Below are 24,783 nucleotides of genomic sequence, written 5' to 3' on the forward strand. Positions count from 1 at the left end.
TTCTCTCTATAGCTCTCTCTCTCAGTGTCTCTTTTCTTTTTCTTTTCTCTTCTCCACCACACACGTCCAATACTAATGATCTTTTCTTTCTTTCTCTTTTTTTTCTTACTACTTTTTTTACCCTTTTTTTTCTCTCTTTGCTTTCGTACTTATTTATCCTCACATGTACACAAGGAAAATAAAAAGAGATTTATCATCATCGTCATAAATTCTTCAGGACATATCTACTACTGTTCCATTCTCATCCCGGTTCTTCTTCTTCTTCTTGGAACCAGTGCTGCTACCGCTGCTTTCTTGTTCGGATGACGGCTGCTTAGATTCGGGTGGGGAGGAGAGCGATAATTCTCCTGTGCCTACACGCACGGCTTGCTGTGGATCGTGTGTGATCCAAATACACGCATGCTTTTTGAGATCATTTTCGACCTTTTCTGCAGATTCCGGGTCAAGCGCCGAGGTCGGTTCTTCCCTCTCTTTTTGTCAGAATCATTTACGCTGAATATACACACATTGGGTTGCTTACCATCCAGCAAGAGCACGTCCGGGTTGAACGCGAGCGCTATGGCAAGCGCGCATCGCTGCATCTCACCACCGGATAAATTGCTCCATGATTCATGGAAATGCGACTCTGATAAGTTCCAATTGAGACCAATTTCTATCTAACAACAGCAAAAAAAAAAACCTTGTTCCGATGAATAATAGCAGGAATTGCTTTTCTTTCCTAACAATGGATCTTCCTTACAGGGCTGCGTGGCTTTTTGTGCTTTTGGCTGGAGAATCTCTTTACAGTTCGGAATAAATCGAGCGGGCATCCAGGATGCGCACTTGGCCGTTGGGGAATATACATGACTCTCGATCGCCATACCGGTACACCGTAGTCCCGGGGCTTTTTGCCATGCAACGTGCTGTATCCATTCGTGTACGGGATCAACTCTGCTAGGCATTTTAAAAGTGTCGTTTTTCTTACAGTGCAATAAAATAATGTCAGTTCGACAGCAAAGAAGCGTTCTTTTCTACCAATATGTACCCGGAGCCACTGGGTCCTTGCAACACTAGGACGTTGCCCTTTTCTAGCTTGATGTCAATATCCTTGAATAACCATCGACCGCTGTCTAGGCGCATGGAAATGCCTTTTGCTTCGAAAATTGGAGACATTTACGTAACAATGAAGGAAAAAGGAAGAGTGCGTAAACAAATCTTGCAATCTCCAAAAGTTTGATCGGGTAAAACATGTGTGCACATGTGTCACAACCGAGATATGTGAACATACTCATGGTAAAAGCTGAAAAAAATTAATGCTAAAATATGTCTTTTATATATAATTCTTGCTTTTATTTTTAGTTGATGAACAATGAGGAGGGATGGGAAATGGGAGAAAGCTAAATATGCACATATTTTATACATAGTGATGTGGTTAGAGGTTATTATTGTTGTTGTCGTTGTTTGTTGTTTAACCCCAAACATCTTCGTTGTAGCGGCCTTGTTCCAAGAGGTTGCCGATATATTCTTCAGCCTCATCGTCGGTGGACGCGACACCAAAGCTCTTGGCCATCGTGTTGAACGTACGTCGAACGTCACGGCTCATGGCGCCAGCACCGCAGACGTAGATGGATGCGTTCTTTTCGGCGACGAGTTCCCAGATGGTGCCTGCGTTGGCAAGCAGCTGGTGCTGGACGTACTTTACTGGCGATGGCAGGACTTGACGGGAGAAGGCAACAAAGAGTCCTGAAAGTACTCCGGAGGAAAGATAGCCTTGCAGCTCATCGGCGTAAATGTAGTCGTGGTCCTTTCTGCGGCATCCAAATACGAGCACACAGTCGCCCACTTGCTGACCTTGCTCGCGTTGCCACGCGCGCTCTTGCAGAAAACCTCGGAAAGGTGCGAGGCCGGTGCCGGCGGCGATCATGATGATAGGAGTGGCGGGGTCGGCAGGCAGACCAAACGAACTCTTGCTTGACTTTAGTGCGGCGCGGACGGTGGTTGGGCTGGCGCTGCGAGCGAGGTAAGAGGAAGCAAGACCATAGTATTCGCGGCCATCCTTGAGAATATCGTGGACAACGCCGACAGACAAGTGAGCGTGGGTCGGGTGCACGTAAGGAGAGGAGGCAATGGAGTAGCGGCGTGGTTGCATGACACTGACGGCGGACAAGAACTGGCCAAGGTCAAGCTGGTTCACTTGCGGGTAAGCACGTTGCAAGTCCAAGAGGGTTCGATGCTTCTTGACAAATTCAGTGTACTCTGGGTTATCGGGCATCACCATGCGACGGAACTGTTCGGCTGTCTCGGGAGATGCCTTTTGCAGTTGCTGAGCAAAGATAGAGAGCATGGTTCGGGAAGGTGGTGAAGCAAGGTCGGCGTAGTAGGTGAGTGCGTTGCGGACGGTGCAGGGACCCTTGATGGCTGCAGCGAGTGAGCGTGGCGACACTCCGGAAAGTTTCTCGGTATTGATCTCAAAGACAGAGTCCAGGACCCATCCAAAGCTGAGAGCAATGGCTTCTACAACGGCAGGGCTGTTCTCGGGCATGATTTCAAGGTGGTCGCCGGCCTTGTAGGCGTGGTTGCCATCGAGAGGTTTGACGTGCGAGATATCGAGCTCAATGTGGCGTGTGCTGCGACCTGAACCTTCTTGCTGAAGCTCTTTGTTCTCAATAAGCTGGGCATTATATTCACCGTTGCGGTTGGATCTTGCTGCCTGCCACTTTTCCTTATCGCTGGGATTCACAAAGTTGATAGCTACAGTGGTTTCGGTGGAACCGGCGCTGGCTGCTGGCACAATCGAGTGTTCTTCAGGCATGCTGATACCAAAGCTGCTGAGAGCATGTGTCCAAAAGTGAGCGCACCTAAACGATAAAGCGTTAGCACATGTTTAATAGTCAGTCAAAAATTTAAATCTTCTTACCATTCGTTGAACTGAGCATCCATATCAGCATCTGCGTTGCCTTCGCCAGGAGGGAAGAAGCGTTCAGCACCGAGTTCTTCGAGCACATCATCGCAGCGTCTGGGGAAGGCCTGGTAGGTGCGCCAGTTCTTGTTGCCGACACCAAAGACAGCGTATCTCAGGGATTTGAGGATATCCTTGTTTTTGCTACTATCAGCAGTCTTTTCGGTAAGGAACTTGTCGAATCGCTCGGCGGAGTCTGGCGGCTGGCCGTTGTAGGTAGCAGTGCAGATAACAACTAAATCCTGAGGACCGCTCGTCTTGGATTCGTATCTGCCTTCGTCCAGGATCTTCCACTTATCCATCTCGCACATGGTTACGTTCTTGAAGCCGAAAGAGCGAGCTTGAGAAGCGAGCTGGTTGGCATAATCCTGGGCAGTGCCGGTTTGAGTACCATACAGGAAAGTAGTGTTAGGGAGCTCAACGTCAACAGCTTGCTTGGCGGGCATCTTTGCGAGAATAGCGTGAGGGCTTGGAGATGGTGCACGGCTTTCGCTTTCAGAGTCGGAAGGAACACTGAGCTTCAGATCAGCGTTAGGTGCAGGCATGTCAGTGCGAGGATGGATCGTCATATGAAGATTCATGGGCTTGGTCGTGGCCATCATGGGGTCATACTGAATCTCAGGGCCATCTATCAAACAAATAATACGTTAGTAAACATAGGATATATCAAAGTTTGGTAGCAGCACTTACCATAGCAGAACTTGAAGCGGTGCAACCACATGGCAAGGACAATTTTAGCTTCTTGCAAAGCGAATGCTTGACCGATACAAGCGCGCGGACCAGTGCTGAAAGGCAACCAAGCAAAGCGGGATCGCTTTTGTTCTTCCTCGGGAGTCCAGCGGTCGGGATCGTAGCGGAAAGGATCAGGGTACACCTTGGGGTTGAGATGCATGGCCATAAGATGAATGCCAACGTGGGTGCCAGCACGGATACGATAACCACCGGGAACAATGCAGTCCTTCTTGCAGTATTTTCCAAGCATTCTGACGGGAGGATAGCGTCTGAGAGTTTCCTTGAGGACTTGATGGATGTACTTCAAGTTGCTGACTTGCTCGGTGGTAGGAATGGCATCATGTCTGATACCAACATTGGCGATTTCTTGGAGAACCTTAGCTTCGACGTCTGGATTACGCGACAGTTCATACAAAGTCCATGCAAGCGTGTTTGCAGTCGTATCGTGGCCAGCGATCAAGAACGTGACAACCTGGTAACGGATGTTTTCATCTGACAGACCGAGGTTGTGCTCGTCGCGGGCGTTCAACATGAAACCCAACAGATCCTTTTGTAGATTGCCAGCATCAGGGCCGCTCTTGCGGTCAGCAATAACCTGATCGACGGTATCGTTCATAAGTTTAATCGAGGTCTCAAATCGTCGGTTTTTATCGAGCGGCAGATGCTTGACAACCTGGGGCTGCTGAATACGAGTGACGGCTTCTTTCAAGCAGTACGCCATAGCTTCAATGAAAGGATGAGGAGGTGCGTCGCGGCTGTCGAGAAGACCAAAGTCGTAGCCAAAACCGATGCGGCCAATTGTTTCAAAGGTGAGTTTGGTGGTCCAGTCCAATATCTCGACGGTCTCGGTAGGCTGGTACCCGGAGAGAACCTCGATAGTCTGCTGTGAGATCTTTCCCATTTCTTCTGTATATGCCTAAATACGGTGCAAAAAGGATAAGCTGTCAATACGTTCCCACGCAATCAATATATGAGATATACCTTGATGGCACGCGGGCTAAATGCAGGCATCAGCAATTTGTGTGCAAGCTTCCAGTCTTCTTCGTCGGTGTTTGTGGTGAAAAGACCAGAACCGCCAAAGGCCTTGATTTCTTGCAAACCACTGTTCAGTTTCTTTGTGAAATATTCAGATTCCTTGGCAAACAGCTCTGCAATGGCGGGATCGTTGGTGGCGACAGTTCGGCTGCTGAGGATGGTAGCGTCCACCAAGGGACCGTATGTCTGGAACATCTTGATCCAACCTTCGGTCCTAAAATTTATGCATATGCATGAGCCTTGCATAGTTAAAATAAACAGCAACAATTAAGATACTTGCATGTTGGGCATGAATTCGCGCAGTGCACCGATGAAAGGTAAGCTGCGAGGACCAGGAATAACATCCTTGATTTGATCTTGCAAATCGACGTAGACGACTTGCTGCTGTCGTACTTGGTCGATGCCGTCCAGTAAACGACCGTTGCCGTCGCGTAGTAAAACGTTGTCTGTAGGAGTGCTGCCAGCTATACCTAGCTTTTCTGTTGCGAGACCGCGCACAGTGTTGATATTGGCGCCGGAGCCGAAAACAATGATGCGGCCGTCCTGCTCGACGTTCTTTGAGCCTTGCAGTACGACGATGAGGGAGGTTGTTGTGCCTTCAGACATTGATATATACAGAGGAGAGGGTGTGTTGTATTGTTATGTGATGAGGGTGCTGCAGAAGGCAGGTTATTAGGTTTATATATCGGTGGGAGGCAAAAATGTTCAGCCTAAACCTGGCGGAGAGTTGGGAAGCAGAAGCAGCTTTCATGCTGTCGTTTCCGATGAGTAAACCGTTTTCATTACTATTTAAAGCGGCGAATGGTGACGCAGCCTGCTGCATGCTTCTCCAATAACCCCTACAATAATAATAATCAACTCCATTCCGCCACAATACATATTACACTAACTAGTAATTCTATTGATCCATCCGATAGATCACAGCAATAAAGCAACGCATACCTTATGTATTTGAACAGTACTTTGTAAATGAAGAGATCTACGTCTATCATACAAAGAAAAAGTGCACGCAATCTTATGTAACGTGTCATCAAATTTGGCAGCAAGTTCGGACGGGCATTCGCATTTAAATTTGGAAATTGTATATGGTGGGCAAAGTCAAGTTTCAGCTTACCTTTACTTTATGTATCATAAACAGATAACCAATGCTTTCTTCGAGACCTGCACGCGTTCGGGATTTTCTTCGATGTTTAGATATGATATGCTTTTAATCAACCATTGTCTTGAGAGTCACGGAAAAGTTTTACAGTAGAATTTTGCCCGCGTTTGATGCTTCGGCAAGGTCATATAACTACTTGGGAACACGTTTTATGATCCATTCTTTTAGAATTTAGATTCATTCAGTTTGGAGCTTTCTCAAATGGCATGCCGAGTCAAGCGATAGCCTATTTCTGTAAATTCAGATCTGCGAATAGGTGCCGATCACTATAAAGTAGACCTCCGTTTATGCCTTGAAAGTCTTTTGTTGCAATATTACTTCTTCCTTTCTCTCTCTGACTCTCTTCTTCTAAACAGCAGTGTACATATCTTGTTTCTATCACTTCCTCAATTTTCTCAATTTCACAATAGTTTGAGCAATTTGAAATTGCCACAATTACCAGCCGGCTTCCCGGATAAATCAGCGGAAAAACCTCGAATACCCGACTAATCACATCAGCTGTGGTGCTAGATCACACAACACTCTATCTACATTCCTCGTGCGCCATCGATAAGAACATCCATCGACTTCTTTTCTACAGTGGTGATCTCGGCTGCTCAGCGAGCACATCGGTCAGTGGGACGGGAAAACAAAAGATTCGGTAACTGGGTTACTTCACTTCCGCATGCACAGGCCGCTGGTGCTAAACCACATTACACTTTCGAAAAGAACGTTGCTACGATAAATCGCAGGTGAAATTTCTGCAAGCTGGATTTTTGCGTCGCGAGAGCCGCGTGGATCATACTGTGTACCATGAATGCCCAAGAGAGATTAATGGATGCTCACGTCAAAGACAGAACCATCGGTTGAACAAGGCTATACGTCGCTTTAGATATGATCAAAAGGAAAAAATCATTGCGATTTTTCTGTTTAACGTGCATTTAATAGATATCTGCTTATTTTGCCTTCAATCTTTGACGCCGAATCTTCCTGAATGAAAGTTTGTTCTAAGCTAACTACAGCCAGGCGCTGTTCATTGGTGGTACTCTATATTGCTACTCTTTCAAAGCGATAGAGAGTTTATTGTTTTCACGTCTGCTTTTATAGAAATAGCAGTTACCTTAGATGTTGGCAGGTACAATGATTCGTCAAGTACCCTCATTATCATTTATGCCGTTCCATATTATTGCTTTTCGGTTATAGAATACGACAGCATCCACCAGACCTTACGAACAACTGTATGTACAAAATTCACCGAAAGTATTTACAAGACTTGGAGAGCGGGTGTTTGTCTGCGTAATTCTTCGTTATCAGGTTGCATAACCATTCTCCGCGCTGGATCCAACCAAACTCCTCGGCGTCTTCGTCCTCCAGGGTGTTTTACTGCTTCAGAGTTTGGCCGAAAAGTTGCTGACTTGTCAAACAATCTCACCGGGCCACGTGGTTCCCTATGAGACCAAGATGTATACCAACGTTCTCTGGCAAGCTTATCACGCTACGTATCTTCATGATCGTCTTTGCTGGATCCTTGCCTTTGGAAACATTCACGCAGCGGATCACTTGCTGAAAAGGGCATCGCGATCCTGTTCACGTGATTCTATCATCGAGGGGATGAGACATTGTCCACAGCTTTTTTGCACAATGCGCCTACCTTCAGGGCAGGAGTGCTTCTAACAATTGTGTGAATCCTTCCATTCCCATAATGGAACGATGAAATGCAATGCTGGTCCTTGGCAAAACAACATAGAGTCCATTCGTAGCGAGATGGACTGGCGATGTCTCAGCGTGTGTCGCTGTGGATATATCGATGGATGTAGGATGAGAATATCCAGTTTGCGCATCCGGCCCAGCAGGACATCATGTAGTTTCTTGGATAGAAGCAGCAAAAAGCTTGTCCAGTGCGTCCTTGGCTTCACACAGTAACTTGGACTCGTCACCTACTAGCTTGATGCGTCGCCATTCTTGGCAAGCTCCCCCGCACTTACGTCAATCTCGTGCCCACGCAAGTCCAGCAAGAAAAACGAAAATTAATCTTGAAGCCCTCCACATGTTTGCTATCAGGATATAGGTCCTGTTTCTGCTTCGTACTGTATTTGAATATACTCTGTCCACTAGGCTATTGATTAGAACAAGCGTCTGTGGAAGATTATTACTGTAGACTACGCCTTGACTGGAAGAGAGTTGAGGACCAGGATATACACCTATGAATAGCACGTGAACTCCTACAGCTCCAAAATGTCCGTGCAAACCTACAGGAAGATGTCGAGGATCTGCAACGCGATCATATCTTGCGACGGCTAGCAACAGCGTGCATTGAACCCTACTGAATAAGGTTGTAGGCCAAGATGATACGTCGCTGCTGACAATAAGCGACCTTCTTACCGACTTGCTCCTTGAACGTAGTCGGCAGCGCGAATTTGGCGTATCGACAGCAGGTAGTGTACGAACACAGAAAAAACGAATGTCCATCATGTCAAACGCATGCTTCACTTCGCTTTCTCCTTATCAACTAGAGCATATGCTTGCACGTGCATCTACCCTAAGCAGCGCATTTAGCAGATCACAACATTCACTTGTCTCACATCGAGCTGGATAGCTATCTCGCAATGTAATCCATCCATCAACGTGCCAAATGTATTAATTATTTTTGAAGGCAATAAAATCCTTTTCTTCACAATGTTTTCAACAACTGCAACAATGAGGGATGCTCTGTGGTGAAATGAGCTACCTGTGTACAACGTTCATCCTTTTAATAAGGAACACCGGCGCTTAGTCACGCTCTCATACATTGCAGACGCGTCTCTCTACGTTCCAGGATCCCTATTTCCTGGAGCCTAGGCAATCGTAACCTCTTTCTGTTGTCTTCTATGCTGTAGTTGTCCCAGCCTCTTTGATCCACGGATTGTCCTTTTTTGGGAAATATCTTCACTCTGTCGGATGGTCCTCGAAGACGAAAAAATTTTCTCTTTTAGCTCTTCCACTCTAAACTTCTTACTTTTCCACTTCACACTACAACCAAGTGTATATCTTTGACGCCAGATTCCGTTTCTACGGTTGCCACGCTTTCGGTATGTACTCGCCATATCTCTGTATGAGGATTATGCGTTGACTTGTTGCATAATATGGACGGATGTCCTCCCCCTCCCCCCAACAAATTTAAACACCGTCTTGACATCCGTGAAAGTTTCCTTTACCCAAAGGAATACATGCCTATGTAGATGGTATCTTTTATACGATATCCAAACTGATGACATTGCAAGCTCTCTGTAGAAACTCGCTGTATTTTGCACCGATGAGTATTCGCAAAGTTAGGTCAAAATGTGCAAGTCGATCCCCTCCTAGTTCCCAAGGCCTCATTGCCCTTTTTTTGCATTAGGCTGGATCAAGGTTCTCGCTTTTGACAAAGTATAAAAGGGCGTTTTCCGTGTCAATTTTTTTTCACTCTCTTCCCAATTTCCATCTTTCAAGGTAGGCTCCAGAGCCGTACAGAAAGCTAACGTTTAACTTGTAGGACCCAAGCTCTATCCCAAGCTCTAAGACTGGCTTCCTTTGGTCCCACTATGAGGTCTTCTGGTCCCTCTGAGAGCCCCAGTCACCCTCCATCCAACTTCTTTTGCTCCCAAGCTGGCTTACTGCCGCTCCCTTTGGTCTCAAATTTTGAGTTGGCTTCTCTGTCTGGTCCCCTAAGGTCTTCCGGTCCCAATGTCCCAAGCTGTCTTATGTCTTTCTGAGATCCCCAGTCACCCTCCGCCCACTTCTTTTGGTCCCAATCTGGCTTACTGCCGTTCCTTCGGTCCCAACTTTTGAGTTGTCTTGTTTGTTTCACACTAACATCTTCTTAGGTTTAGTTGTAGAATTCTTACATGGCCTTACATAGTTTTCGTCGTTAGCATTAATCTTGTATATTGTTTTACAGCTAAATTCATCCAAGAGATGTATGACTGAGGCGTTAATGCACACCCCAATCTTACAATAGGAGTATTGATTACAGGGAGGACCTTCTAAATGCTAATGGCCGCTCATTGTTGTTGTGTTACATGTGGATGAAAACGTCGCGGATATTAATGGCAGCCATGTGGTCTCTATTCCATACCGTACGACAGGTTGTTCTCCACAGTTCGCGTCTTGCATTTTGGGCATCCACATACACCAGCAGTACTTTCGTTTTCTAGAAACAGTCTCCACAGCTGAGAAATCTTGGTCGTCTCCATTTTCACATAGACTTACCTTCAAAGTACACACCTGCCTTTTCAATGCTTTTCGGAATTCTTTGGTGGGAACCACCCTTTTCCTTTTCATTGTACTTGCAAATGCTCCGTTGCCGAAATCGATAATGATGCTTGTCTCATCAGTCTTGTCTTCCAGCGCCAAGGGCCTCCATTTCTTTTTCGTAGAGCCTTCTTCATTTGCTTTTTGCACATTATCAGGCGAATACTTCTTGCTGCCTGTAGTGAGACATTTTGCCATCTCAGTAAAGGCCTTCTGCTTCTTTATATAACACTTCATCTTTAATTTTATGAATCTAGGTAACAAAATATCGGACGAACGACGAATATAATTATGATTTTCTGTACATTACCGATTATCCTTGTCATAGAATTTACATATCGCGTCGTGTTTCGCAATTCGATATTCAGCAGATTCCTTGAACCTTTCCAAGGACGCTATCCTGGCTGATGGTATGCTATCAACGATTTTCTTCGTTTTCGGGTCATGTTCGCCAAACTTCTTCCGGCTCTCAGCGGCCTTGTTGAACCCACACATGTCATAATATTCCTTTGCGCTGACAGAACGAATACGACGACATTATCTGTAGAACTCATCTGCAGCAACGAAAATATCCGTCAATCCCGGGTCAACACCCCATATAGCTGTTTCTTTCAAGAACTTGGAATTGATGTCATCTGGTTCCAATGGAGCTTTAAGAGGAGGTCGCTTTAGCTTCTTGAAAATAAATTCCACATCGTATCCGTCAGTTCTGATTTTATCCCTACCATTCGTTCGAGGAGCGTTAGTCTATTAGAGAATTCGAAAGAGGTATGACCAAATACCAGAAAAGGCTCGTGTCGGTGTCAAGAGATTCCAGAGTGCTATGTCCGATCTTTGACATATCGAAAAGATTGAAATATGCGTCGTGCAGATCGTCTGCCTTGTACGGTGAGCGGTTGCTTTTGAGTCCAATTTGTACATGATCTTTGCAAACGCTTGATTGTCCAGTAGAACATGTCTCTTTTGTACCGTGTAAAGAGGTAGTATCGAAAATCGGCGTGCATCTTTGGGATCAGTGTATTTGGGTGGGTTGAAGCATCCTCTTTTCATCTTGTGCTGTTGTTACGGGGGTCTGCAGCGCCTCCATGCTTTCTTCAAGCAGAGGTCTTGTAAATGACTTCGATAATTTTGGCGGTTCTTGTTTTTGGATAGAATCGTATACTGATTGTTTTAGGCTATTGAAAGGCCCTTTGAAAAGATTCAAATTTGCTTTGCTGAGGATCTAGCGACGATTCAGTGAGTAATCAATCCTTCAAATGAACACGTATATGTATAGTGACTTCACTAATTTGTCGGTGTACGAAGCCTTTTGATACGTAATCCTGCGGTTTTTCTTCATGAATATTTTTTGTTTCATGCGTTGTAGGATTTGGTACATCCATGGGATCTATTGCTCGGGGTTTGCATTAATAGTGATGGCCGACACTGGAAACTTGATGCTGACTTTTCCTTTCAGAGAGTGCAGCCAGTTTATCGTTGTCCTTTATGAACTTGGGTATGTTGATCTCGTTGCCAGGTTCCATCTCCAGCACTGCACAAACATGATCTGCCAAAGCCTTCTTCTCTGAAACCGTAGCAGTGACGAAGAATTTCGTCATTCTCGTCTGTGAGACGAACAAAGATGTACTCTTGGGTTTTCTTAACCATATTTGCGGTGATATGATTTCTGACGTTTTCTTCATATTCTTGTGCGGCTTGGCTGATTAAGGTCATGAAACCTTTGCTGCAGAAACGTTTTGTGTCGGCCGGAATTTGAGACTTAAAGTCTTGAATGCAGTCTTGATCGATTCTGGTGCTTTACATCCTTGGCTGGCAACGGTCGTAAAAGAGCATAGACCAAATCATGCGATATAGGTGGAACTTCTGTTCCAAAAGGGAGAGAAAAAAGAAATTTGCGAACAGTAAGCCAACGTATGTAATGTCTCGAACATGCTCAATAGGTTTCTGAACTGCATTGACAAATCGTTCCTCTTTGCAAATATTCTTAGCGTCGTCTTGATAATACTTGTGCGTTTAAGTTCAGTTGCATGTCGTCGTTTTGGTTTGTAAAACGGGCATTTCTTGTTTGACGACCTCGAGTGATCAGTTCCTTTGCATATCGGACAGACTCTCCTTTTGCCAGAGTCTTTTTTCTTTGCTTGTTTCTCCTCTTGCAATTTAGCTTTTTCCTCCTGCTTTCTGGCTCGTTTGGCATTCGCAAGCTCGTACTTCATTTCGGCCTTGGATTTTTTGTTCGGTTTTCCTTATCACCAGTTTTAAGACAGCTATCATTTCTAAATACCAGGTCAAGGCATTACCTTTTCCGGCTTCCTCACTGTTTTCGAGGGCTATTATTCTGTCAATACGATTCACAAAATTTTGCATACACTGTGCAGTTACTATACGTGATTGGCAGCTGATGACGACGACAGGAACTCGTCACCATTCTTTGTAATATCTACGGCATTTCATCGAATCAGCAAGACTTTACTATCACCATTCCAAGGAATAATAAGCCTGTATAGAATACCTGTCACGTTATTTCTCTGTAGCTTCCTTGGTTTACGTTTGCTTGTGGATGAGGATATCTGAAAGTCATCATCGTGGTTCTCAACTGCTGGAACGTGATCAAGAGTCAAGAGTCTGTTTAAAAGCATCACCGTTAATTCATAGCAGACTTTGTAGCTTACCGCTTTTTCTTTGTGCTCCTCTGGTCCTGCGTACAACTGGTGATGGCTGAAAATCGTCGTCTTCGATGTCCATATTGCCTGCAACAGTAAGATCAAATTATAGTTAGTATGCTCCCTTGGCTGGAAAGTTGAGCAGAGAGTAACGGCTATATTACGCACGGATATCCAGGTTTGTCTCTGACAGTGTATGACTGCTGTAAAAGGAAGGAAGAGGGACAAAAAGGAAAAAACACGCATTTGATAGTAGTCCCAGTTTCTGCCCAAGCAGGAATTTTTCATGCAGTTTAATAGATTCGTTACAATTGCGCACACTGACTTTTTAGGCGCGCTATAGGGGGAATAGTCAGTCAATCTGTCTGCTTGCATAATGCTGAAGAATTTGAGTCTTGCTACCTACATATCAATTCATACGAGCGGCATAAACCGGATACTCGACAGCGCTGTGCTTGCAGGAGCGAAGTGGATGCAAATAACCGCCCGGAGAATGGAGGTTCAGGAAGGCCAAACAACGAAGTATAGGGCGTCTCCCAACTTTCCCTGAAACTGGTTTGCCAATTTTTGCTGCTATACGACGCGAGCATGTTAAGTGCTTCATTGCCTGTAGCTAGACCCCGAAGCTTCTTGCGCCATAAAAACTGTCAGACTACTAGTTGAGAAAGCATTGTATCTTTTTAGTAAAAATTCTATCGTCGTGGTGCAATCCTTTGCCAAACAGGTAATTATCTCCTTTATGTTTTTCGGGTATAATGCTTTTGATATCCTTCTCGATTTCTGTCATGGTTTCATTGATGGTCGTTGATTCGGAGCCGCTTGCCTTCGTGGCCACTTTACAGAGTTCATATTGGTTTTTCTCTCAATGTCCACTTGTTGCCAAGCAGCGCAGTCATGGGTCCTTTGGTTGCAGACTGTAGAGTCATATTTATCAGGCTTACATTGCTGTCATCGATGCTGGCCAAATGGTGTGCATAGGCATATGTGAACAAAAGAGCCTCATCGCTGTCCGTTTTCCATTTTATCGTGTAGATTGTCAGAGCAACAAGAATCACACCGAAACATAAATGCTGTTATTCTCCATAGATATTCAGAAAGTTGATTTCCCATCCGTGTGGATACTTGTCAGTAAGTTTCACCTCGTCTTGCTCCGTCTTTTGCTGTTCCCCAGAACATTCGACTTGATCCCTCGTTTTGTTCAATTTGGCACATTCAGACTAAGAAGCATCATATATGCTATGGACATTTCCGGATTTAATCCGTACCTGCTTCTCTTTCTGAAGGATATCTTTGTGCATCGAGCCGCCTTCCTCTTCCGTTTTCCCCAGCTCGGCTTGTTTCCAGTACTTTTCGACTTCCTGACGCGTCAATAGAGAAGATGAAGAAAAGGGTGGGAAAAGGCAGAAAAAGTTAAACGACGGAGAGAATTAAAGTGCTTACGAATGGGGACTATCAAATCTTATTTGTGTGCACTTTTAAAAGAGGTATGAGATATAAAGAAGCTGTCTTGCTCTTATGGTTATCGTATAGCAGGAATGGATCTCTTATAAATGGTTTCTATTCCAAAGCATGCGTTTGTGTTGTAAACCACATTCTTATTTTATTGCACTTTCTCTGGTTGCTTGATCCGACCAGGTTAATTGTTCTGCTCCTATCCGCGTCCCGACATCCGCTCCTCCTGATTTTCATGCAGACAGCAGCACCGTTACACAAGTTCATCGTTCGCTTTTCTTCCGCACTCTAGATATGTCTTGTCCCAAATATGATCTCACTGTCCGCGCTGGACCCTCCATCGATGAGCTGAAACCTATCGCGGTGAATGACGATGCACACCCGGCGCATATCCAGACGGACGCATTTGATGGGTTCGTGACAGTGCGTGTCCGCAACCATCCGCCCCGAACATCTGCATACTTTGAGCACTCTGACGACACGTTCTGCATTCAAGTAGTCGGACGGTTTCTCAAGCAATGCACAGCAGATGATCTGATATATGGCAACCAGTTTGAACGGCCGTTGCGTTTACCCACCGGCTCGTCAATAGCGGTAAAGTTTGCAAAGTGGTTCGACCCTGGACTTAAAAGCGACTTGTATGCACCCAAACCACACGCTTTTAGCCCTCTCATTGTCACAATGAACAAACTTAAGGTGCAGAGTTTGCCTAGAAATGAGCCTGTGCAGTGGCCCTCATCGCATGGGGAGCCGATCGTCGAAGACGTCACCGAGTTGTCAATGGATTTGAAGCAGCCCAAAGACCGCAGATCGTTCTTTAGCATCCCGCAAAATCGAAAATCGGTCGACATTTCCGAGAATCAAGTGTGGTCAATGGAGTTTTCGAACCCGTATCTAGATTTTAACAAGGTAACTATCCCATCTACAGCAAATTTATATATATACGCAGATAAAAGATAGATACTGATTATATGTATGTAGTTTGTAGTCAAGGTGCCAGGGTTTGAAGTAGATGTATTGAAATACTGGGATGGTCAGCCTTTGCGATATTTTGCAAAAACCCGGGATGACAGCACCGTATACTTCGTTGTAGAGTTTGAACTGCGCGAATCAGCAGACGACACACACGTTCCTTCAGCAGATCAGGATATCGATTAGTATAGAGTAAGTTTATAAAATCTTGTAAGCTCTGCTGGAGATCTCCTTTCTAACTTGTTGACGAAGCATCTCTACGGTATCGGAAACGTGTGGGAATTCAATAGCAGCGCTGCAACACGTGTGTCCATCAGTGTATACTTGATTCCCTGGTTGTAATAATATCCATAAATCCCGTTTTCTTCTTACCTTCCATCCTTTGCATAAATCGTTTCGATTGGCAGCAACAAGCGGGATGTGCCTATATGTGTGTGTCCACGCGGTTAGGATGTAGAAAAAAAAAAACAGCCATATTGAAACTTGCAGCAGTAAACATACTTGTCAAAAAGCAGCCTTCCCACTTCCCCGCTCTTGCATCCTGAATGCAAGGAAACGTCCATTCTATAGGAATACGGTGTTGCTCACAGACGGCCATGACGATCTTCATGACGGTTCCCAGCAGCACGTGCTCTAGGGGTGCAGTTACCAAGACGGGGCTTCCATCCTCCTTGACACGAACAGCAAAAAAGTTGGAGGACATGCCTTCGTAGACCCGACCTGCATCGTCTATTAACAAGACTTCATTGACATCTTTGAGCTTTCCTTGTTCCAAAGGAGCTCGATCTCTGTCGATCGGGTAGGGAGGGTTGCATTTAATTTATCGACAAATGTATTGATACATGCTCACCCAATCCTTACCTAACCCACTGAGAGTCCTTGACGACGGGCATGGAACGGCTCTTGTGCTCGACTTCAACTTTGACTCTGTGGGAGATGGGAGCTGCTAACGCTGAAAAGTGGGCGGCGAAGCACGGTACTTCTTTCTAACATTTCGTTGTCGTCGTTAAGTCGGTTCCGTATAACACGACGGAATGGATAGTTTACCTCTGCAGAGTATGCGATCATGACCGATACTTTGGTTTCCCACGGGTGATCACTGCTGCTGGTTGGATCAATCTCATCGTGAAAGGTTTTTAATCCTTTTGCCAGCATTGGCACTAGTTTTTGCTTTAATTTCTCGATATTCCGAAACGATGCCATCAACGTGGTCGCCTTTGGAGATTCGGTCTCATTGTTTGCTCCTCCAAACTTCATTAGCGAAAGTGAAGTGCAGAGCCGCTTTACATGCGAGTCAAATTCTACGATAGCATCTCTGTTGACAGTACGCATACCAGTATATGCACCTTCCGAAGGAGGGAGGGAATACTTAGTTTATCTCTCTCTTTCTCTTTCTCGACCTTTTTCTTCTTTTGCTCTGTACCTCGTGGGTATTTCAGTACAAAGTCGTTGAACGAAACGGAATCTATGGTTGTCTCATACTGTGCAGCCATGCTGTCTTCTGCAGCATTCACTTGCTCAATGACGACTGGTACCTAGCAATGTCAGCAAAAGTCCAAACTGAGACTACAGACATTGTCTCATACGTGTTCTCGCTGGCATTTTACTGAAACTGGCTGCGTTTATAATGGGTCGGATTGAAAGGTGTGCAAAGGCAAAATATCGCTGTATACTTTGTTGTGCGCGGAAGAGCATGAACTGATCCTTTGGTGTGGGTACGCTGTGCCGCTTTTGGAAAGTTTGCCCAAACTGTCTGTACCGCTGACTCAATTTACGGCCATAAATGGGGGCGATTGTGTATGTACAAATGAATGAATAATTGAATTGCAAATACATAATTTGGACAATTTAAAGGTAAGGGCAATAACACGAGTGCACGAATATTAGAATGTGTAATATTTAAATTAATTAATGGTGATATGTTGTAACTATAAAGGCGAATGCATCCCAAGCTGATGCCAAAACCAAATATCAGTCAGTCTATCTTTTTCTTGCTAACGCATACATACCACTTGACATACCTTTGTACTGAATTCGAGTTTCGATCGCTTCTGGAACCGGGTAAACTCCTTATTGTCATGCATTTTGACAAGTTCCTGTATGGGTACAAGAACAATGGGCCATGCAAATCCCAAGAGAAAGACAAACCACGGCACAGAATCCAATCTGTATGGTCCAGAGTGCAGAGATACAGCGCAAAAACAGAATTGGAGGGCGACAATGACGACAGCAGCTCCAACCCACACACGGTTCTTGAAGGGAATGAAATGAATGACAGAAAACGTTCGATGGAGGAAAGTGGCGGAAATGCAAGTAAGATGCCAAACTAGAGCAATAAGCATAAAGTTTTGCGCGTACAAAACTGCCCATTGTTCCTTGCCGCTCCAGTGTAACCAGCCAGCGTCTCCAAAATGCCCGAAAACTTGCGTAGCTTCAGCGTTCGCTGTGTACGCCAATGTTCTAAGAGAAATAAGGTGTCAACAAGCAGAAGCAAAATATTGAGCAACAGATCAGGGTCTTCACTTACAAAGCATAGATAATAATACACATTGCGACGACAGGGAAAAATCGCAATACAAAGTACACCATGAATCGTCCAAGACTCACCAGGTGATCATGGTTCTTGCCTTGTCACGCAAAGGACGCCAATGAGTTACGCACTAGCTCGTTAGGAAATGTATTACTTACCGGGCATTAGCAGCATAAGATTGTCATCGTGTGGAGTAAATAGCATCGATAAGGTAACGATAGGCAGTATAATGCACATGATCCACAAAATCTGGTATCCGGTGAAAATAGGAGGAAGTAACATGCAGTAACTAAGCAGCTGCATCAATGACAAAGACATGCAAGAACCAGCATAGAATGCAAATCCCTGGTAATCGTTTATCTTAGTTTATGTGATGAATTCAGTAGGGTAAGTTGCAAACTTACCATTCGTATACAGTTCAGCAAGCGTCTTGCATCACGAATCATTTGCGTTACGGCATACAGGCTAGTTTCATACTGCATAAACAGCGCACAGGGCAAGCTCACTAGGGAGGCGCCAACAGCCAGAGGCGGTTGACGACCGTTAAGTGCCAAGCGACCTCGACTTTGTGCTCTCGTATGCATAGGTTCCATTGCAATACTCATATCAGCCTGTCAATAATAAATTCAGTCAAAGTCTCGTTTGTCTTTTCGCACACAAGTCTGAGACTTTTACCATTGCAAATGCCTCTGTATTTTTGGCGTTCAGTGCGTTTCCTATGCAGCAGACGACTTCGCCGTATTCCTGGAATATCCCAATCATGCCCTTAATTGCCCGCGGTGTGCATTCTGCAAAAAGCGAAACATGCAAAGGTATATCATCCACCTGCTCGAGGTGATGTCTAATCTGATCAATGCCTCGTGGAAGCTGTGCCTTGATGTCGTGGGTTTGGAGATACCCGTTGCCGCAAAACTCATCGTCAGGGCTCGATAGCAGTATGCAGCTGTTCCAATCCGTTTCTAGCCCGAGACGTTCCGCGAAAGCTGTACCAATTTGCTACTCATCAGTTTTTAACTTTCTTCAAACGATTCAGTTTTAATTCACCTTTCGACTCTCGCTCCGCCGTAGGCGAGAAATTGACAAAACGTATGCCAGCAAGACCAAGATCTTCAATGAAATCGACCACGTTCTGTGCGTACAAAAGCGATTTGGCATGAGCTGCCTGATTTCAGGCTGGACATGTCTGCATAAATTTTTACCTGTTTCGGCTGGTGGCACATGGCAGTCATTCCAAGGAAAATTTGCCCTTTGACAACCTCCTTGTAGAATGTCTCCTCCTCCTGCTCATCAAAAGGCTCATCTTCTTCAAACGAATAATCGCTCGATTCATCGCCGCTTGAAGAATCTAGCGTATCTTTGGATAATTTTCGAATCGTTCTCTTTCTTGGAGCTTTTTTGCTTGAAAAGGCACCGCTGCCACGACCGTTACTTGACCATCTTTCCAGAGACATTTGCAAGTCCATAGATGACGATGAAGAGACTTCAGAGGAGCCGGAACTTGACGAGCTCGTGCTAGATGCATCCGAGCTAGGAGGTTTGTAAGGAAGCACTACAAATGCACAGCCAGGCTCTTCTTCGTCGGTATATGCCGGATCCAAGAACGGTATACGACCGCCGTGAGCTGTATTTATGGGTCGATATGCGTAGGCAATGCATTGCATGTCGTGCACCATAGAATTCCAATAGAAATCTTTGATTTTCTTCTCCATCTTTTACAATAAAATGGTTAGATACATCGTAAAATGTTGTGATAGTCATGACTTACCGCTTCACTCATTGTGCTCAAACCGCTTCCATCCCAGTAATCCGAGCATTTATCTAGCACCAGGGCCGGATGCCCATCGGTGAGCAGTTGGTAGCTTCCTATATCAGCATACTTTAAGTAAAGTCCCTAGCGAAAATTCGTCTCCGGACATACCAGTTTCTGTCTCTTCAAAGACAGTTGATAAAGAATTAGGCACTTCAAAGTGAAGATACTGGCTATACTCGTAGCGCGGGGTATAAAGGATGTCGTGATATGGTGCAAATGTATAAATCTCAGCCCTGGAAGCAAATGTCTGCAATGCATCTTCTTTGAAGCCGATCCGTTTACCAAGTCGACACAAACAAGCTAGTATATTTCATTCAGCAATATGTAAAAGTTTAAGCTCGTTTCAGGGACCTACTTTGCCGCGCAGGTGCTGTTTTGCCATAGACATGTAGTCTTGATCGTCGACGATGATATTCTGAGCGTTTGCGTCCTTGAAGTACACCGCAGTTGGTATTTAGCATGAAATTGAGACCGAGCGGCTTAAGGCATCTACGCATCGAGTTCAATGTAAGATAATCAATCACGTAGCCTGTTATTATTCGATACATACGAAATATGGTTTTCCCAATCTCGATCTTCAAACTTGACACCGAGTTCGTCTTCTGAATCCTCGGCAACGTCCAAATTTTGTATATCTTCCTTGCCGGGAAACATGATTTGCTCAACGGTTGGAAAAGGCTATTACGCAAATTAAATTTCCATATTCTTAATTGATATAGAACGATATACCTACATTTGCAATTGTGCCCTCTCTATCCAAGCAGCATATGACGGTCGTGCTGCCCAGGGACTCCAATAAGTTCGTTGATCTTGTCAAGGACATTTTATCCCATTTCGTCAGCAATGATATGAACCTATCCCATACAACATCTGTCCACTTTTAATGACACAAGCTCTATAATGTATATACACAGACTCAATCTACTTACTGGGACTAAGCTCAACGTCCTTCGTTGGTGGAGGAGCTTCGGTATCAAATTCATCGTCCTCATCTTCATCCTCGTACTCCGTCTTCGATATTTGCAACGCTTCGAAAAGAATCAAAAGCTGTGCGTTGCCGAAACTCCTTGCCACGAGCCACAGACTAGGTAGACAAAGCGGCAACAGCGGCAGAATGGCATAAAATGGCAACGTTGCTAACATCTCCGCAAGTTGATCTGTCGGATAGCCAAACACGACAGTGTCACGGAGACCAAACCGAAGCAAGTTGACAATAACCGCTATTAAAAGGACAGCCCATACGATACGATGATAAAATAGTCGCTCTAGTTTCTGGGCTTCGGCGGCGAAAACAGTCCTAGGCCTTTGCTGGAGCAACGCCTTTCGCATATTTCTCTCGAGCGGCGTCTCTAAAAGCACAAACTGATGTCTGCCACGCGCGCGCAGGTATTCTTCCATGAGACCAGCAGGCGGAGGGATGCCGAAAAACGACGGTTTGAACGTTTGATCCTTTGCCAGATAATATTCGCGAGTTTGCAGCAGATTCTCTAACGTTGTATCCGATTTGGTATCGTGCACAGAGCCGTCGCTTTCTGTTGTCTGCGGTGATTTATGTATATATTTCATCCTGCCTGGCGCAACGTCTCCATATAACATCTCCACAACATCGCCTTCCACCAGAAGATTGACAGGGAAAATCCGGACAACACCGTCGCGTACGACTTTGGCTACTGATACTGACGGTACAAAGGGTATACGAGTATCCTGTATGATTTTATTGTAAGCAAAAAAAAATCCACAGATCATAAATCCTCTCTTTACCTGAACCATATTCATACCGCTTCTTTCAAGAGCATCAATAATGGTCGTTGCTCTGGTAGTCATCTCGTACAATGTCATTTTTTGCTCGCGCTGGTACAAGTAGCCGTTCCAGGCAGCCATCGCAAGGATCAGCAACGCTTCTACCAATGCACCGGTCACTCGATATTGGTAGGGATCGCTTTTGTAATATCCAGCAATGTAGAATGTGAGAATAGATAAGGCAGTAACTAGGCTTAACAGCATCCACGGTTTAAGGAGCCAATCCTTGACACCTTGTACAAATATATGTCATGTCAATGTAACGTACACCAAACAGAAACGACAACGTTGACTTACATATCGTTTTGCAAATTCTAGCTCTCTCATCCTCCAGAATTTGCCGCGCAGTTGTCAGGAGCCTCCTACAGAAAGCAAACAAAGCAAACCAACCGTCGCCGTGAGATATTGTCCAGGAAAAAAACAGAAATATCAAATGAGACGTACTGTAAAGCTTCTTCGCTGCTGAGTCCAGGGCGACGAAGGTTCTGTATGCTTTCCCGTCGACTCCAAGAATGAGAATGCAAGTCTGCGTTGATGCCTTTTGGAAGCCTCTTTTTCATCTTTCTCTGGTGCTGGTGCATATCGTGAGCATGACGTTTCTGTTTCGGACGATGGTGGTCATCCGGTACATCGCTTGATAATTCCTGCTGTTCCCTGATACGTTCTTGGTCCCAGGTAGGTAATTCCTCTGCCAAATCTTCATCCTCCTCCGTGTAGACTGTCATGACACCTTTTCCATTTTCGTGATCTGCATCGTACGATTCGTTGCGAATATGGTCTCTAGAAACCCGTTTTTGATCTTTGGATGTCAATTGATACGAGTCCTCTTCCTGCATCCGTTCCCCGCTACGCTGCGAGGGCGATCGTTCCGGCGTCATTGCTTTATCAGCGTGATCGTGGTGGGCATAGCTGTATGCATAATCGCTTTCTGATTCGTCATTGTCAGATCGAAAGACATGGTTCGCAACATGCTTGTCGAGTCGTCGTGGGAGCGAGTTGCCGTGATCAATGACAACCTGCGCAGACACGCTCGAACGTGAAGATCGTGAGGAGCTGGTATCACTGCTGTGCTCAAATGAAAGGGTGGATCCGGCTCGTTCTTGCTGTTGGTCGTCTTCAATATCCAGCAGAAAATATGTAGTGTTTTCTGCCGGCTCAGCTTCAGTGTTGAGAGTGTTAGGACTAAATGTTTGCTGGCGTCGATCGTTCAATGGCGTCTGAGACGATGTAGAGTTGAAAGAGCTGCTGTGCTTATCAAAGCATCCTTCTCCAGGATCGCTGGCCATACTAGGTTTGTAGTAGCAGCAGGCAGCAGCAGCAGCAAGAAAACTACTTTTGGCGCCCGAATTTGCAGGAGAATCAGGCAAGGCGGAGCTTCCGCACTTGCCTTTTATTGAATCCGTCTAACAGCGTTTAGACTTACAGGTGTGCGTTTCACAGCACAATGTTTTCCCGTTGGTATGTAAATAATAATTGAGAAAGATGCATCAAAACTGTGAATTAAGACAGGCAGCCACTTCTCCTTTTCATAACCGTCCTTCCAATTGCTTGATCTTTATGAGAAGGCTTCTAATGCCCACTTAAATCGACGCAAGATGGTGGCACTTTCTCTATCTGGTAGACGGCATCTAGAATGGATCGAAGCTCTACGGGACGAGAATATCACCCAGTGGCAAGACCACTCCTCCCCTTCAGCAACCATATACTGTACCTTAGTTATCCTTTAACTCACGATACTCAACAGCTTCATCGATTTCTTGATGTACGCCAACTTACTCTCACAACGGTCTCTCTCGATTGCTGGGCGTGGTCAATTTATAACTAATGGTATCTTTCCTCGCATCAGTTTTGAGTCTTTGGCTCGTCCACGATCTGAAGGCGGTATGGCAATCCTAGATCCTGTCTTTCAACACTCGGCCTTACAACTGCATTGGCTTCTTCCCCTGCTAGGATTTGATTCCTCCTTTGCACTACCCATTCTGGCGCACGTCCTGCGAACGGCCTGCGATACTCCCGTTGCCTCAGTCCCTCTGGTCTTCCCGGAGCTGCGTACACATGCAGCTAAGCAGTTAGATCCTTTTCGTGCTGCAGATATGTTGGGTCTACAAGTCGACTGGTCCTGTATCCGATCTGACGTTGCTCTGTCTTTACAGCTACAACACATTTGTGTTCACCGCGGACCTAGACTCTCGGCCAATGAATTACCCCGCTGGTCGACTCTCCCTGTTCACTCGGTGTATACGCTCTTTCCATAAAGTAATCTTTGAGAAGGTTTTGAGTGCATCAGCTGCTGCGAAGCAGTTGGGAATTCATGTTCGTACAGCGCAGAAATGGGCCACACAATATGAAAAGGATTTGACAGCAATTTTGAAAAGCGTAGAAAGAACGGCCGCCTGCGTATTCTCACTGAGAAGCATAAGAAGGTATCTTAGAGTACGTTGATGAGAATCCTTCAGTTGTGCTGGAACAGCCGATGGAGCGGCTGCATCAGAAGTTTGAGAGACTTCAAGTCTCGAAGAGCACTCTCTATGGATTCGTGAGGACGCAGTGCAATTTGACACTGAAAAAAGCCCGGATCCAAGAGCGCCTTGATTGGGTCCGCAAATAGGAGACTACTCACATGGACTTTAGGAAAAACTGTGTCTTTTTTGATGAGTCTGCCTTCCATGTTAATATGAAGCGCAGTGATCATAGTCCCGAAAACACGTGCCAAGACAACCACGATCTTGGGCGCTTTCTCTGCCTCAGGTCTAATTAAATGCAATCTAAGACTTGCACAGCCGCCAGCCAAGAAAAGGAAACGAGGATGTCATGCTGATCTTACAAGCACAGGAACTGTGACAGGACATTACCTAAGCTTCCTGAAGGCCACAATGGACGAGATGGACCGGTATCCACACATGAAGGGCTATTACATTATAATGGATAATGCTCCCATCCATGCGTCTAGCGATGTGGCTAAGGACATCATACTTTCCTGAGCTCGACCTCATTGAGCAGTCCTGGTCGGTCGTCAAGAGCAAAGTGAAGCGTAATAGGTTCTTGGAAAAGGAGACACTGATGATTAGGATCACTGAAGCGACAGAAAGTTTAAAACGAGCGATTACAAAGGTTTCGTCTCTCCTTCCCATAAATGCCTGGATAAGCTTCGAAATAGAGAGCAATTCTGATGTGGTTCTCAAGGTAAGTCGATGTCTGTACATCTCACGTGGGAGATCATGGGCTGTAATAAGATCCAATCTGGAAATTTAAAGTGACCTGAATTCGCTCTTACAGTGCTGGAAGGATAATTGGCCAGCAATTCGAAAGTGATTTACCTTTTTCAATTTGAGGCACAGCAACGGAAATGGGCCAAGGCCGTGAAATTGAGCCATGGCAACTGACAAGATGATTGATGGAAAAATAGTTTTATCTTACGATTGAGCGTGTGTGGTACCGGATGGTACC

The 24,783-nt window shown here is 45.2% G+C and overlaps 9 protein-coding genes across 9 annotated transcripts; 2 read left to right on the forward strand and 7 right to left on the reverse strand.

Moving 5' to 3' along the window:
* Positions 1–213: 213 nt before the first annotated feature.
* On the reverse strand, positions 214–1,152 carry VTP01DRAFT_5412 (uncharacterized protein; the record flags this gene model as incomplete). The annotated part of the gene is made up of 4 exons (XM_069384202.1): positions 214–470; positions 521–656; positions 740–959; positions 1,025–1,152. 4 exons carry the CDS (start codon positions 1,150–1,152, stop codon positions 214–216), a joined length of 741 nt encoding a protein of 246 aa, XP_069235329.1.
* Positions 1,153–1,447: 295 nt separating this feature from the next.
* Positions 1,448–5,311, reverse strand: VTP01DRAFT_5413 (uncharacterized protein; the record flags this gene model as incomplete). The annotated part of the gene is made up of 5 exons (XM_069384203.1): positions 1,448–2,837; positions 2,897–3,566; positions 3,629–4,586; positions 4,652–4,919; positions 4,986–5,311. The coding sequence occupies 5 exons, from the start codon at positions 5,309–5,311 to the stop codon at positions 1,448–1,450; spliced, it is 3,612 nt and encodes a 1,203-aa protein (XP_069235330.1).
* Positions 5,312–9,925: 4,614 nt separating this feature from the next.
* VTP01DRAFT_5414 (uncharacterized protein) lies at positions 9,926–10,607 on the reverse strand (the record flags this gene model as incomplete). Its single annotated transcript, XM_069384204.1, has 4 exons — positions 9,926–10,011; positions 10,071–10,085; positions 10,148–10,365; positions 10,423–10,607. 4 exons carry the CDS (start codon positions 10,605–10,607, stop codon positions 9,926–9,928), a joined length of 504 nt encoding a protein of 167 aa, XP_069235331.1.
* A 42-nt stretch (positions 10,608–10,649) lies between these two features.
* VTP01DRAFT_5415 (uncharacterized protein) lies at positions 10,650–11,825 on the reverse strand (the record flags this gene model as incomplete). The annotated part of the gene is made up of 6 exons (XM_069384205.1): positions 10,650–10,833; positions 10,895–11,011; positions 11,082–11,116; positions 11,179–11,334; positions 11,393–11,499; positions 11,654–11,825. 6 exons carry the CDS (start codon positions 11,823–11,825, stop codon positions 10,650–10,652), a joined length of 771 nt encoding a protein of 256 aa, XP_069235332.1.
* A 2,693-nt stretch (positions 11,826–14,518) lies between these two features.
* VTP01DRAFT_5416 (uncharacterized protein) lies at positions 14,519–15,382 on the forward strand (the record flags this gene model as incomplete). Its single annotated transcript, XM_069384206.1, has 2 exons — positions 14,519–15,133; positions 15,206–15,382. The coding sequence occupies 2 exons, from the start codon at positions 14,519–14,521 to the stop codon at positions 15,380–15,382; spliced, it is 792 nt and encodes a 263-aa protein (XP_069235333.1).
* A 12-nt stretch (positions 15,383–15,394) lies between these two features.
* On the reverse strand, positions 15,395–16,798 carry VTP01DRAFT_5417 (uncharacterized protein; the record flags this gene model as incomplete). Its single annotated transcript, XM_069384207.1, has 7 exons — positions 15,395–15,491; positions 15,569–15,620; positions 15,698–15,984; positions 16,058–16,182; positions 16,244–16,542; positions 16,620–16,724; positions 16,783–16,798. The coding sequence occupies 7 exons, from the start codon at positions 16,796–16,798 to the stop codon at positions 15,395–15,397; spliced, it is 981 nt and encodes a 326-aa protein (XP_069235334.1).
* A 326-nt stretch (positions 16,799–17,124) lies between these two features.
* VTP01DRAFT_5418 (uncharacterized protein) lies at positions 17,125–22,622 on the reverse strand (the record flags this gene model as incomplete). Its single annotated transcript, XM_069384208.1, has 17 exons — positions 17,125–17,148; positions 17,218–17,656; positions 17,724–17,823; positions 17,885–18,071; positions 18,131–18,337; positions 18,402–18,709; positions 18,771–18,855; positions 18,926–19,435; positions 19,492–19,589; positions 19,645–19,836; positions 19,892–20,025; positions 20,087–20,214; positions 20,270–20,406; positions 20,466–21,240; positions 21,298–21,569; positions 21,634–21,698; positions 21,781–22,622. The coding sequence occupies 17 exons, from the start codon at positions 22,620–22,622 to the stop codon at positions 17,125–17,127; spliced, it is 4,503 nt and encodes a 1,500-aa protein (XP_069235335.1).
* Positions 22,623–22,931: 309 nt separating this feature from the next.
* On the forward strand, positions 22,932–23,591 carry VTP01DRAFT_5419 (uncharacterized protein; the record flags this gene model as incomplete). Its single annotated transcript, XM_069384209.1, has 3 exons — positions 22,932–23,008; positions 23,081–23,098; positions 23,183–23,591. The coding sequence occupies 3 exons, from the start codon at positions 22,932–22,934 to the stop codon at positions 23,589–23,591; spliced, it is 504 nt and encodes a 167-aa protein (XP_069235336.1).
* Positions 23,592–23,788: 197 nt separating this feature from the next.
* VTP01DRAFT_5420 (uncharacterized protein) lies at positions 23,789–24,539 on the reverse strand (the record flags this gene model as incomplete). Its single annotated transcript, XM_069384211.1, has 3 exons — positions 23,789–24,086; positions 24,161–24,244; positions 24,310–24,539. The coding sequence occupies 3 exons, from the start codon at positions 24,537–24,539 to the stop codon at positions 23,789–23,791; spliced, it is 612 nt and encodes a 203-aa protein (XP_069235337.1).
* Between the last annotated feature and the right edge of the window lie 244 nt (positions 24,540–24,783).

The sequence above is a fragment of the Rhizomucor pusillus genome (genome assembly GCF_041956525.1).
Source record: "Rhizomucor pusillus strain CBS 183.67 unplaced genomic scaffold VTP01scaffold_22, whole genome shotgun sequence".
Lineage (NCBI taxonomy): Eukaryota > Fungi > Mucoromycota > Mucoromycetes > Mucorales > Lichtheimiaceae > Rhizomucor > Rhizomucor pusillus.